Here is a 13337-nt window from a genome sequence, read left to right as displayed (position 1 = left end):
GTCATAAGCAACCCTCCCGCCTCCCCGGGTAAAGGACATTCTTTAATAAGGAGATATTGTTAACCTATTTGTTACTGGGTTTGTTTTCAGTCTCCGAAAAGAACAACTGACCTAACTGTCACCCCTGAGGCATGATGGGATACTGGGGGTCATGGGTGCCTTAAAGGCACGGTGTAAGTTTATTGCTATGCAGCTACAGGTTAGCTTTTCAGTCTTTTTAGACTGTGTGTTTGCAATGCAGCCTAGAAGCTTTCAATGCTTCCAGTGAGTTATGAGAATTTCTACTGCTTTCTGAGCATTAAAACAGTTTCTAAACAAACTTTGTTGTTGTTTTTCATGTTTCTAATGCTTATTATTCATGTATGGTGGAAATTCTACACAGCATATTTCAGCTCTGATTTTATTTGGCTGCTATTGCATGTTTTTATATATATATATATATATATATATATATATATATATAAATATATATGTATTTATATATATATATATGAGTATATATATGTGGGGCACATATAATATAGTGTTTCCGGGGTCCCGCACATTGGCGGGAATATTCTAATGCTTATGACTTTGAGGATACCCCTGGAAGAGAACTAGAATTACAGGTAAGTAACTAATCCAAATGTACCTAGCCACCCTGGAGGTGTAGGTGTATATGCGTATAGCTATGTGTATCTGTAGCCAAGAAACCCCTAGGGAAGAACCAGCCCCCTCACCTTAGAATGAAGGACCCCGTCTCAGCTTCGAGGATGACAACCCGGAAGGGATGTCAGACCGCTATGTCGAAGATTTAGCATGCAGGACCCCGTCTCCGCTTGGAAGGAATTCTCTAAATTGTAGGGGGGAGTGATGGTCTTTTATACTAAAGTGGTCACTCCTGGGTTTTTCTAGAATTTATATGGTTTTGAAACAATCATGGATGTTTTTAAAACAATCATAAATGTTTTGAAAACAATCACTGATGCTTTTCTAAACAAGTGTGATCATGCACAGCTGGCTGTTGGGCAAAGATGAAAAAAGTGGTGACCCTTACACAGAATAATTCTACCGTGCCTGGGGACATGTTTATGTGCGTCAGGTACAGGGATTATGATAGAGTACCGAGAGCCTGGTGTCGAAGAGACCGGAGCAAGCTACTAGGTAAAATGTCACCTGTATAGAATCGTTATTGTTGTGTGGATGGGACAAATGTATGTAGTAGGGGTATACATGATAGGACTAGCCTAAAATACCTGACAGACCGATTGATCCTGACCTTTACTTACCTGTAACGCCCCTAGATCTAGCATTTAGGGGCAACCCTGAACCTTGCCTCCTGAGACAAGAACCGACCAGAAGAAGAGAAGAAGGACCGAAGAAGCTGTGCTGAACTAAGAGGAGGAGGATGCCCACTTACTTGGCCCCAGCCCTACCAACCAGTCCGAACCTTGAACCTGCTCCAGTGAAATACCGGTGTCCCCTGCAACCAGCAGCCCTTAAGATTCTAAGGACCTGCCCTGCCTTCTAAAACCAAAAATGTGTCTCCTGTGAAAGCTGAATTTGTTCAGTCACAGACTCTGGCTCTGGCCAAATCAGCGAGTGTGCACTACTCTGTACCTGACGCCTATGGTTCGAGTGGCCCAACACCACGAGGAGGTCTCCACGGCGATCCTAACCTGATCTCTAACCTGCCTTGCATCTCCAATTGACGCCTTCAGCCCCTTTCTAGAGGATCCCCCCCACCACGACAGGAGCTGGTAAGAAGACCAGACGCCTGAAGACAGCTCTGCACCTGATTTCATACGGCCTTGTGTCCCAGCATCCCCAGGCATCCCAACTGATCTCTCCAACTGGTGGCCACCTCCAGAAGATCTTCGTCCCCGAGCCTGCAGTCTTTGTTGCAACCAGAGAATACCCATTGAAATCAACAGGGCATCCAAAGCCAAAACAGCACCCTGCACCCAGCCGCCTCTCCCGGTGCACTTTGGGTGCTAACTCGGATCCCACTTTGCCCTGAGCCTTACACTAGGAGCTTTCCTCCCACAAACTTGTGGCCTGCTCAAGAGCAGCCACCAAGCAGAGGCCCACCCTAGCCCCCATTGGATAACATTGGGCCTCTGCACTCTGCACCCGGACGCCCTAGTGCCGCTGAGGGTGCTTTGAGAGTGCATCCTTGACCCTGGGGGAACCCTGATTCTAATCCCAGAAAACCAACTCCCAAACCCAAGTATTTACCATGATACTGATAACCATATTTCCTTTCTTAGGGCTGCATTGACTGCTTTCTTGTGAAAATTGTTTCGTGTGGAGTTGGTTTTGTATGAGAACCCGGAAACTGCATATATCTAAAAACTGCTTTACTTACCTTTTCTCTAGGAAATGTCCCTGTGTGATATCTAGGCATATCACAGTGACTCTTCAGGGCTGGGGGCGAAAAAATCAAATACATGGTACATTGTGGTAGAATAACCATGACATTATATCACTGTCCAGTGAAAAGCGCAAGGAAACACACCTCACGGGAGTGCAAACCTTATAATAGTGAAAGAGTGACCTAATATATACATGATAAAAGTGACATCACACGAGAAATAGTTGGAGACCATCGTGAAAAGAAAATGTGGACAAATGTTGGCAGGGAGAAAGTTATGTTAAGAGTAAATCAGCACAATAAGTCTCAATGAGAGTCCTTTGCTGATGAACGTCAATCACATGAAAACAATCAAACAAATAGTGTGGTGACGCGTGAGTGATACAGAACTATAAGCGAAACATTAATAAATTGATGTCAGAATAGGACATTCTTAGGCTCAAAAAACAGCAAAGGACAAAGGGAGCACAAGGAAGAGCCAGGCTACATAGTATACATATTCAAGTGGTACACGAAAAATCACAACAAAGTTATTTGCCATTGAGAAGGTTCGAAGCACCAAACATTACTGTTACCATATTTTAAATAGACATTAAATCATTAGAAGATTCATGTTTTGAGAGGCGTTAGGCACACAACTACTAAGGCAAAAGATTGAAAAAATGTTGCAATGACTGGACTTCCATCCGTAATATATGGATGTCATAATATACAATTAAAGAGAATCAAAATCCAAAACCTAACCAGAACAGAGATGCAGTGTGCAAAGATGTGAAGAGAGAGACAAAGTGTGAGAAAGTGCCATCTTTCTTGCCTTGGTTTGCCCCCACTTTTTTCTGAATTGCTGATGTGCTTTGACTGAGTGTCCCCTGGGCTCCTGCCAACCAGGTACCCAGGGCCTGTGTTCCTTCGCTAATACTGTACTGAAACAAAACCCAATTGACATCTATGGCCACCTGTCAGCCCCTAGTAGTTGGTACCCAAGGTACCCAGGGCATGGTGACCAGAGAAGACCCCTGAGGGCTGCAGCACTTATTGTGCCACCCCCAGGGGCCCTGTACCCTGGCACCCACACACTGCCTTTTCAGACTGAGTGCCTAAGTACAGAACTAAAACCAGAGTCGACATGGCACACATCCCTGTGTCACAAATCAGTTAGTGGGGGAGGATCACTTGTCCTGCATAACCTGGGTATACAGGTGAATCGTATGTCCCATGGTAAAAAACCCTCATGCACGTGTAAAGTATTTCGTGGTAGCAGTATATCTTGGTTCTCTGCCCCTTTATTCACGTGAATGTGAAGTTTAAAATAGTTGTATACACCATTTGTATCCACAGGCACAAGTTGACCTCCATGAAGTAGAGGACTAATACGTCATTCTACTACACATAACTCACACGGTCCTGAAGAAAGCCCGACCGACCTATCTAGGCAACAGAGGGCTGAAACATGTCGACCATTTTAGAATACGAAAATTGAATGCGTAAGAATCCTAATTATTCTCCCTACGCATATCTACAATATTTTCTCTAATCCAGGAAAATAAATTTAACCATCTGGCTGTCCGAGTTATTTTAAACTTCACATTCACCACTAATCACTGATCACTACTGCTTTTAACCTAGGGCGAATACCTCCTGGTGGAGGTTGCATACCTACTAAACCTGATGATTATGCAGTCACGTGAATAAAGGGGCGGAGAACCAAGATATACCGCTACCACGAAAAACTTTAAACGTGCATGAGGTTTTTTTTACCATGGGACATACGATTCACCTGTATACCCAGGTTATGCAGGACAAGTGATCCTCCCCCTCTAACTGATTTGTGAGATTATGTACCAAGGAAATTGGATGGATCACGATTTTTCCTTCTCCCCGCATTGATTGATGAACACATCCCTGTGTGCCATGCCCACAGAACCCACTGCCCTGGCATACTTCAGTCACCCCTCTAGCTGCGTGCCCTATGCCAGAGTTGTGGGCACAGGTGCATGAGCCCTGTGCCCCTACAGTACCCAGGGCCATTCCTGGGCACTGTAAGTGCAGTGATTCCATTAAGAGTTTATGGTGCTGGGAGCTTGGCATTATGAACTCCACAGCACCATAATGGTTACACTGAAGACTGACAAGTTTGGTATCAAACTTCTCAGCACATTAAACCCACACTGATGCCAGTGTGGGATTTAATGTAAAATGCAACAGAGGGCATCTTAGAGATGCCCTCTGAAACCCTAACCTACAATCCACGTCTGGCTGAGTGGCTGCAGAAACTGCCACACAGCAGACATGTTGCTGGACCCCTGGGTAGGAGAGCCCCCGCTCTCCTGTGCCTGCAACAATGCACATCCTGGGCAAGGTGCTAGGTCTCCTCCCCCAGGATGGGCAGAGGGAAGCTTCAAAGGCATACCGCCTCTGTGAGCTTCTCCAGACCATTTGCTGTACCCAGCAACCCGCCCCCACCAGTCCTGCCCTCCACTCTGGCGGGAAGACTGGCATGAAAAACTACGTCAGGAAGGGGGGTTGCCAACCTTTGCCAACTCCATCCCTCAGGTGGAAGAGGCGAGGTGAAGCACGACCCCGGGCTCCGGCCATCTTGTAGATGGGGAGTCCTGTCCAATCCCAGCTAGGCTCCTGCCCCCCTCCCACAGGAGAGGAGCAGGCTAGGGGGTGTACTCACCCCAGGACAGGGAACCATTGGTCCCTGTCCTTGCCCTACCTGTAACGCCCAAAAATTTAGTATTTCGGGGCTCCCTGAACCTTCCTTCCTCAGATTCTGATACCAGAAAGATCAAGAAGACGACCCGCCATGCAGCTGCTAACAGGACAACAACAACTGACTTGGCCCCAGCCCTACCGGCCTGTTGATCCTGGAACCTGCTCCTGCCTAAAACCCGGCGACTCCTGCGGACAGCAACCTTGGGACACCCAGAGGACCTGCCTGCCTTGACCCTCTTGAAGATTGGGACTCCCATCAGCAGAGGCTCTGCTGCAACAACCCCCCTGGTGCCAGCCAGGAAGCTCCGGAACAGCCGACTCTGCACCCGCCGAGCCCGGGCCGGGCCCAACTGAACCAAGACCACGAGGACGTCCCCCCGGCGACTCGGACCCGAAGTCCAGTGCCCATAGACCCTCCTCGACGAACCAGCCGACGCCTCTAGACTCGGAACCAGGGGCCACCCCAACTTCGACCAGCTGAGGGTAAGCTTGTCCGACACCCAAAGACACCCCGGCACCCGGATGACCTACAGCCCCCTGTGCCTCCCTTTGAGGTACCTACCTGTGCTCCAAGATCCCAACTTACCTCTCGAAGTGCTGGTCGCCCCTGGAGAGTCTCTGTCCCTGAGGCTGCAGCCTTTGTTCCTTTTTGACCTTTCCCGTTGGATAACATTGAGCGCCCGAGGGCTCAAAAGCACCCTGCACCCAGTCGCCCGAGTGCCACTGGCTGTGCCACCTTTGTCCTATCCTACTTCCCCCCTTGCCCTGAGCAAGTGATCAGGATCCCAGCTCCCACAGCCGCGTGGCCTGCTAGCCAGCAGCCACCAACCGAAGGCCCCCTTTCCCTCATTGGATATCATTGGGCCTAACAACCTCTGCACCTGGCTGGCCCTGTGCTGCTGGGGCTGAACCTACTGTACTTACCTGACCCTGGGGGACCCATGAGTGTATGCCCAGAACCATAACTTCACCAACCAAGTACTCACCTGGAAACCGGTAACTCATTTGCCTGCAATTAGAAAATTTTCGAGTCAAAATTGGTCAATGTTATTCAACTGTGGAGTTTTGAAAACTGAAAACATTCATATAAAATCAGCCGAATTCCGAAGTACTCACCTGTGATCAGGGGAGAAGCCAGTACTGTACCCGTCAGCCCAGTACTGAACTGCAAAAGTAATCTGTACCGGGTTTACTAGTAATCTGTATTTTCTCCATAGGCACCCATTGTCTGCTTTTCTATGAAATTTCTTCGAAATGCCTGCTTTTGAAAACTTGAAATATTCTTTAAAAACCATACGAAATACTGAAACGCAATTACCTACCTGTTTTGAGTTAAGACCCCAGTGCTGGCCCTAGGAGACCAGTGCTGGGTTACCAAAGCAACGCGATCGTACTTTACCTGCAACCTGAATTTTCTCCCATTGAATAACATTGTCAGATTTCCATTGAAAAGTTTCTAAGCGTGAACTTTTAAAACCGCTTTATATTCATGAAAATTCACTACAGTATCTAAAACGTTTTTGCTAATCTGATTTCACCCTAGACCCCAGGACTGAATCTAGGATCTAGTCCTGGGACTACTAAAGTAATCTATATAGTAATCAACTGTACTTACATGTGGAAAACCCATTGCGCTCAATGCTAAAGTGTGTTTTAAGATTGTGTTGCTTACTGTCAATACTGTATTAATTGTGTGCACAAATAGCTCCTTTGCAGAGTAATTACATGAGCGAACTCATAACAAGAAAAGTATATTTTTATAACTGTTGGTTCTAAAAAATAAAACACCTATATCTGTGGATATAAAAACAATTGGCCTTGAGTTCAGTCCTTGAGTGTGTGAAACCTTTTGCTGACTGAGTGTGTACAACAAATGCTTTACACTGTCCTCTGGTACTGCCTTACTGCTCGACCAAGCTACCACTTTGGAGAGTAAGGTCAGTTCTGACTTTAACCTCTGTTATACCACTGGGGTTGGTAGACTCTATACACACTGTACTTCATTCTAGTCCAGTATATATAGAGCCACTTTCTCACACAAAGCAAGCAGGTGCAGAGTGGTGCGAGGCTACAGAAATATGTAGCTGTCCAAATCAAAAGAGCGGAGTTCCTTATGGGGAAACAATGAAGTAAGGTAAGTGTAAAGGAAACAACGGCATGAGGCACTACAGGGTGCGTGGTAAAATGCACCCAAAAGGAGGGGATGACTCACCAAATAGCCGGTGATATTTCCAACCAGGCGTGCGCGGTTGTAACGTTGTTTTCTTGGTGCAGTATAGCCTCACTGTAAAAACGGACATCATTTCTTGCCTGAGTGTGTAAAACAAATGCTTAACACTACCCTCTGATAAAGCCTCACTACTCTCCCACACTACCACAAATAGAGAGTAAGGTGCTATCTACTTATACCTCTGCTTACTATACCTCATTTTAGTATAGAATATACAGAACCAGCTTCCTACATGATCATGAAGAAAAAGGAGATGTTGTGAAATAAAGCCTTTGCCTATGATCAGACGATTTGAGATCAGTTTGTGAGTAAAATGCATTACAGTGGGTTGACTACAATGTTCCGGTCACTAGACCTGCCGATCTCCACATTTTTAAAGATCTTTTGATGCCTGACCCTACCTTGCCTGCTACATACTTACATTTGTGTGGCTTACTAATATTTAAAAGGGAGGTTTTTACCTGTCATGAAGGGTTTATTTTGACTGGTCGCAGTTCATGTTTATACTGGAACAGTTAGGGTACACAGGGTAGGCCTTGAACCATGTTTGCACTGCCACTTCAGTAGATGGCATAATGGGTGCTACAGCCCACTAGTGGCATTTAATGTCCAGGCCTAGGGTACACCTCGTAGTATATTCTAGTGCCTTATAGGTAAATTAAATATACCAATTTGGAAAATGTCAATTTGACCATATATTAGGTAAGTGTTTTCTGCTTCCCTCTACTAGCGTAGATATTTGCCAACTGTCCTCCAGTTTGTGCCTAATTTGAAAACTGTGTTCTACCTTCCCTTAAACTGCATGTGTTGTCAAATTGTTTTATATTTTATCCTTCCTTTTACTTTTTCCTTTCCATTGGGTTCCTCAGAGATTGGTCCGCTACAAGGCATGTGCTGATGCTGGGTTGCTGGATGAGAACTTCCTCCGAAGGTGTCTAAATTTCTATGGTGTGGTGATTCAGTTGGTTTTGCACATCATGGATCCTGCCTTCCCCAAGTAGGTTGCTCTTACATTCTTGATACAGATGGCAGGGATGTGAGGGACAGGTTTAAAATGTAAGCTCATTGGTGGGGTAGATGGTAAGACCGCTGCCATAATGTTTTCCCTGGGGGCAAGATATGTACTCCAAGCTCTTTAAATTGTGTTATAAAGCATTAACCCAATATTTGTCTAATTGTAAATCACTAGACACTGGAAGCAGAATATTTTATATTCATCTTTTAGTAATAGTTAAAAACTTAGATATATCCTATTTCATAACCTGTCCTTCTTTCATAGACAACCATGGACCTTCTCTCTGGGTTTCTCTTATGACATCCTGTTGTGGGCTTACAGTCTTCCTCTGGTTGTTTTTAGGCTGTAAAGTTTTAATTTAGACTTTGGGCATGTTGCTCAGTAAACTGTGTTATTCATGTAGGGCAGTGTATAATGCCCATCTCTGCTGGGCTAATTGGCTAACTTAAATATGTTTTTGCAAAAGTCTAAATGCCTGTTGGTTCGAGGCATATGGGCTGCAGATGGTACATTTATGAATAGATCGCCATCTGGTGTTGGGCTCGGATGATTGCACTTTGTTTTTCTTCTGGAGAAGTCTTTGTCGTCATAGATGACTCCTCCTCTCGGTGTTAGTGCGCATGGGCATCGGCTCCATCCTTAGATTGTTTTTTTCCGCCATCGGGTTCGGATGAGGATCGAAGCGCTCCGGACCGACTTCAACAAAGAAGGTTATAACCGGCGCGTATTCCTTTCCAAATCGACGGTATCGTTATCGAACGCGACTTTAATCCATACCGACGCGGTTCGAAGGACGACGACTACGAGAAACTCGACGTAGTCCAGCCCGGGGTCCATGGAAAGGACTCCATTCAAAAAATGTCCAACGTGTGGTGCTAAGTTCCCACACAAGGACCTACACGAGGTGTGCAACCTCTGCTTGTCCCCTGAACACGAATCCAGGGACTGTGGGGCCTGTGCAGCGTTCTCTTCAAAATCGACGATTAAAAACCGTCGAGCCCGAAGACACGAGGTATCGAGAATGCAGTCACAAGCAATCCCGGAGCTGTTTGAGGACCAGCACCCAGAAGAGGAGGAAGAAGAGGCCGACGGGGCGGGGTCTGAAGAGGACGAGTCTGACGTCGAGGAAATCGACGTCCAACAAACCGTGAGTGACGACGTCCCTTTACCAAAAAACAGACCCCCCACGGTATCGACCCCGCCTTCGAGCCCGGTCAGACAACCGAAAAAAGTTTCCAACGCCCCGCCTTCGAGCCCGGCAACGAAACAAAAACCGAAACACTCGGTCTCCCATCATAGTGGTTCCGGTTCCGATAAACGGACCACATCGACACCGAAGCTCCAAGTCAAGGAAAGCTCGAAGTCGAAGCAGTCCATGTCGACACCGAAGCACGCTTCGGCGTCAAACACCCTCGACACCGGGGACATCTTCGATACCGAAGAAATCGGATCCGAATAAAATCTCGGCACCGAAAATACAAATGGACATTCAAAAGAAAAAACACCTTTCGGACCCGAACACTGCGGTACCGACACAGGAGCACGGGAATGATCCTAAACAAAAGACTCTGTTTATTGACCCAAAGACTGGCAAGGTAGTCGCAGAACTACCTAAAAAGAGGAAGAATGAACATTCGGACGACAAGACTCATCCGAAGAAGAGAACAATGGGGACGAATACAACTCCTCCCTCTTCTCCCAAACCTAGACACACACCATCTTCTCCTCTTCCTCACAATAGGCCAAATATTCCTCCCACACGACCATCTACACCTACAACCGATGTAGAGAGTGACACAGGGGAGGGGGAACATCCTGGGGATGATGAAGACACAATCCCAGAGGAGGCAGACCCATGGGAAGAGTATAATGTAGGGTCAGATAATGATAACGACCCTGAATTGTATCCCTCAAAACCTTCACCTCCTGATGACAATACTGGGTTTGCACAACTCATTAATAGAGCAGCAACATATCATAAGGTAGAACTACATGCAGAACCTCAAATAGAGGACTTCTTATTAGAAACACTACCTACTGCACAAAGAACATCAGGAACACTACCAATGCTTAAGGGCCTTCTCAGTCATACATCAGAGATATTCAAAGACCCAGTGAGGGCTAGGGTATTGAACCCAAGAATCGATAAAAAATATAGGGCAGCTCCAAAAGACCCAATATACATTAAAGGGCAAATTCCTCTAGACTCACTAGTGGTCACAAACGCTCGTAAGAGAGCAAACTCTTTATCTACAGGAGAAGCTCCACCTCCTGACAAAGAGTCTAAACTAATAGATGCCTCTGGCAAGAGAGTGGCATCTCAAGCGGCAAACAGCTGGCGCATAGCTAATACGCAAGCACTACTTGCAAGGTATGACAGAGCGCATTATGATGAGTTAGAAAAACTCATCACACATCTCCCTAAAGAACATCAAAAGAGGGCAGATCAACTCATACAAGAAGGGAAGTTAATTACTAACACTTCAATAAAGTGCGCCCTAGACGCGGCAGACACTGCAGCAAGGTCTACAAACACAAGCATCATGTTAAGGAGACATGCATGGCTCAGAGTATCAGGGTTCAAACAAGAAGTACAAACATCGTTACTGAACCAACCTTTTGATGGGAAAACACTTTTCGGCACAGGGACAGATGAGGCCCTAGAAAAGATGAAGAAGGATACCGAAACGGCTAAATCAATGGGAGCATTGCAACAGCCGACACAAAGAGGTTCCTTTCGTAGATCCACCTATAGAGGAGGATCCAAAAATACAGGTACAAGCCAGCAGCAAACCTCTTTTACACCTACATCACCCAGAGGTAATTCCAGAGGTGGCTACAGGGGTAACAACAACAAGGGTAGAGGTCGCGGAAACAACAACAACCGCAACTCTCCAACCCCAAAACAGTGACTTCATACAGCTCCCCCCAGACCATATAACACCGGTCGGGGGACGCATATCACAGTTCCTACCTGTCTGGGAAAACATCACATCAGACAGGTGGGTGAGACAAATTATCCAACATGGTTATTGCCTAGAACTCACAGCTACCCCACCAAACATCCCCCCCAAACAGCGTCCAATGAAACAAGATCACCTGACACTGTTAAAACAAGAAGTACTATCACTGCTAGAAAAGCATGCCATAGAGAAAGTTCCACAGCACCAACAAGGAACAGGAGTATACTCCCTATACTTCCTAATTCCCAAAAAGGACGGGTCTCTAAGGCCAATACTGGACCTAAGACCTCTCAACGCATACATAAATTCGGAACATTTCCACATGGTCACGCTCCAACAGGTACTTCGTTTACTGAAGAAAGGGGACTTTCTTTCTACACTGGATCTAAAAGACGCTTACTTTCATATCCCGATTCACAAAGCCCACAGGAAATACCTCAGGTTTGTGGTAGAAGGACAACATTATCAGTTCAAAGTCCTTCCGTTTGGTGTCACAACGGCACCAAGGGTGTTCACAAAATGCCTGGCAGTGGTGGCAGCTCACCTAAGAAGACAACAAATTCATGTCTTCCCATACTTGGACGACTGGCTAATAAAGGCCAGGTCACAAGAGGAATGTCTTCAAAACACACAAAAGACAATTCAGCTACTACACCAGCTAGGGTTCACGGTGAACTACACAAAGTCACACCTACAACCAAACAAGGTTCAACAATATCTGGGGGCTACTATAGACACAGAAAAAGCCAAAGTGTACCCCAACCCAGTCAGGATCCAAACAATGCTTACAGTCATTCAAAGATTTCAGCCACAACACTCACTAACAGCAAGAGTGTTCATGCAGCTATTAGGGATGATGTCATCCTGCATACTGCTAATACCATATGCCAAACTACAAATGCGTCCGCTACAAGAATGCTTAGCGACACAGTGGAATCAGGCTCAAGGGCAGATTACAGATCTGGTGTTGGTAGACGACCGCACACACCGCTCTCTGAAGTGGTGGAACATAACAAACATTGCCAAAGGGCGGTCGTTCCTAGAACCAATTCCACAGGTGACAATAACAGCAGACGTATCGCTCACCGGATGGGGAGCACATATGGACAAATACACAGTACAAGGAAGGTGGAGTGTGCAGGAAAGAAGACTGCACATCAATCATCTAGAACTACTAGCAGTGTTTCTAGCATTGAAAGCCTTCCAAATACATGTTACCAACAAAGCAGTCCTGATCAGAACAGACAACATGACAGCAATGTATTATATTCAAAAACAGGGGGGGACGCACTCTCTCCAACTATCCAGACTAGCACAGGAAATTTGGAGATGGGCCATTCCTCAAAACATCTATCTGTTAGCCGAACACCTACCAGGAGTCCAAAACCAGATAGCAGACATCTTAAGCAGACAGTCGGAACAAATACACGAATGGGAACTGCACCAACAAATACTGCAGCCATTCTTCCAAAGATGGGGACAACCAGAGATAGACCTCTTTGCCACTCATCAGAACGCAAAATGCCAAAGCTTCGCGTCCAGGTATCCACATCACCTGTCGCAGGGCAATGCGTTATGGATAAATTGGTCCAACAAATTTGCATACACTTTTCCCCCTCTCCCACTAATCCCATTAGTGGTCAGGAAGCTGCAACAACATTCAATGACCATGATACTAGTAGCACCCACGTGGGCAAGACAGCCGTGGTTCACCACGCTCCTGCAACTCTCACAAGTGCCACATCAAAAGCTACAAATTCTACCCATGCACCTTACACAGAATCATGGAGAAATAATGCACCCAGATCCAACTCAATTGAACTTAGCGATCTGGCTCCTGAAATCCTAGAATTTGGGTACTTAGATCTACCCCCAAATTGCATGGAGATAATTAAACAAGCGAGACGTCCAACCACCAGAGCATGTTATGCAGCTAAGTGGAAGAGGTTTGCTATACACTGTACTAATAACAATATCAACCCTCTGGACGTATCAACAAAGGAGATTATTTGCTACTTATTACACTTACAGCAATGTAATCTAGCATACACATCTATC

The 13337-nt window shown here is 46.0% G+C and overlaps 1 protein-coding gene across 4 annotated transcripts in view; it reads left to right on the top strand.

The window, feature by feature from the left end:
• Positions 1 to 13337, top strand: part of UBE4B (ubiquitination factor E4B) — a 1139522-nt gene that overhangs the window by 625861 nt on the left and 500324 nt on the right. For all 4 annotated transcript variants that reach the window (XM_078642268.1, XM_078642270.1, XM_078642267.1 and 1 more), the window contains one exon: positions 8171 to 8298. In XM_078642268.1, the coding sequence (XP_078498394.1) occupies positions 8171 to 8298 (128 nt within the window). The remainder of the gene's footprint in view (positions 1 to 8170; positions 8299 to 13337) is intronic.

The sequence above is a fragment of the Lissotriton helveticus genome, chromosome 5_1 (assembly GCF_964261635.1).
Source record: "Lissotriton helveticus chromosome 5_1, aLisHel1.1, whole genome shotgun sequence".
NCBI lineage: Eukaryota > Metazoa > Chordata > Amphibia > Caudata > Salamandridae > Lissotriton > Lissotriton helveticus.
This window is presented reverse-complemented; position numbering and strand designations above follow the sequence as displayed.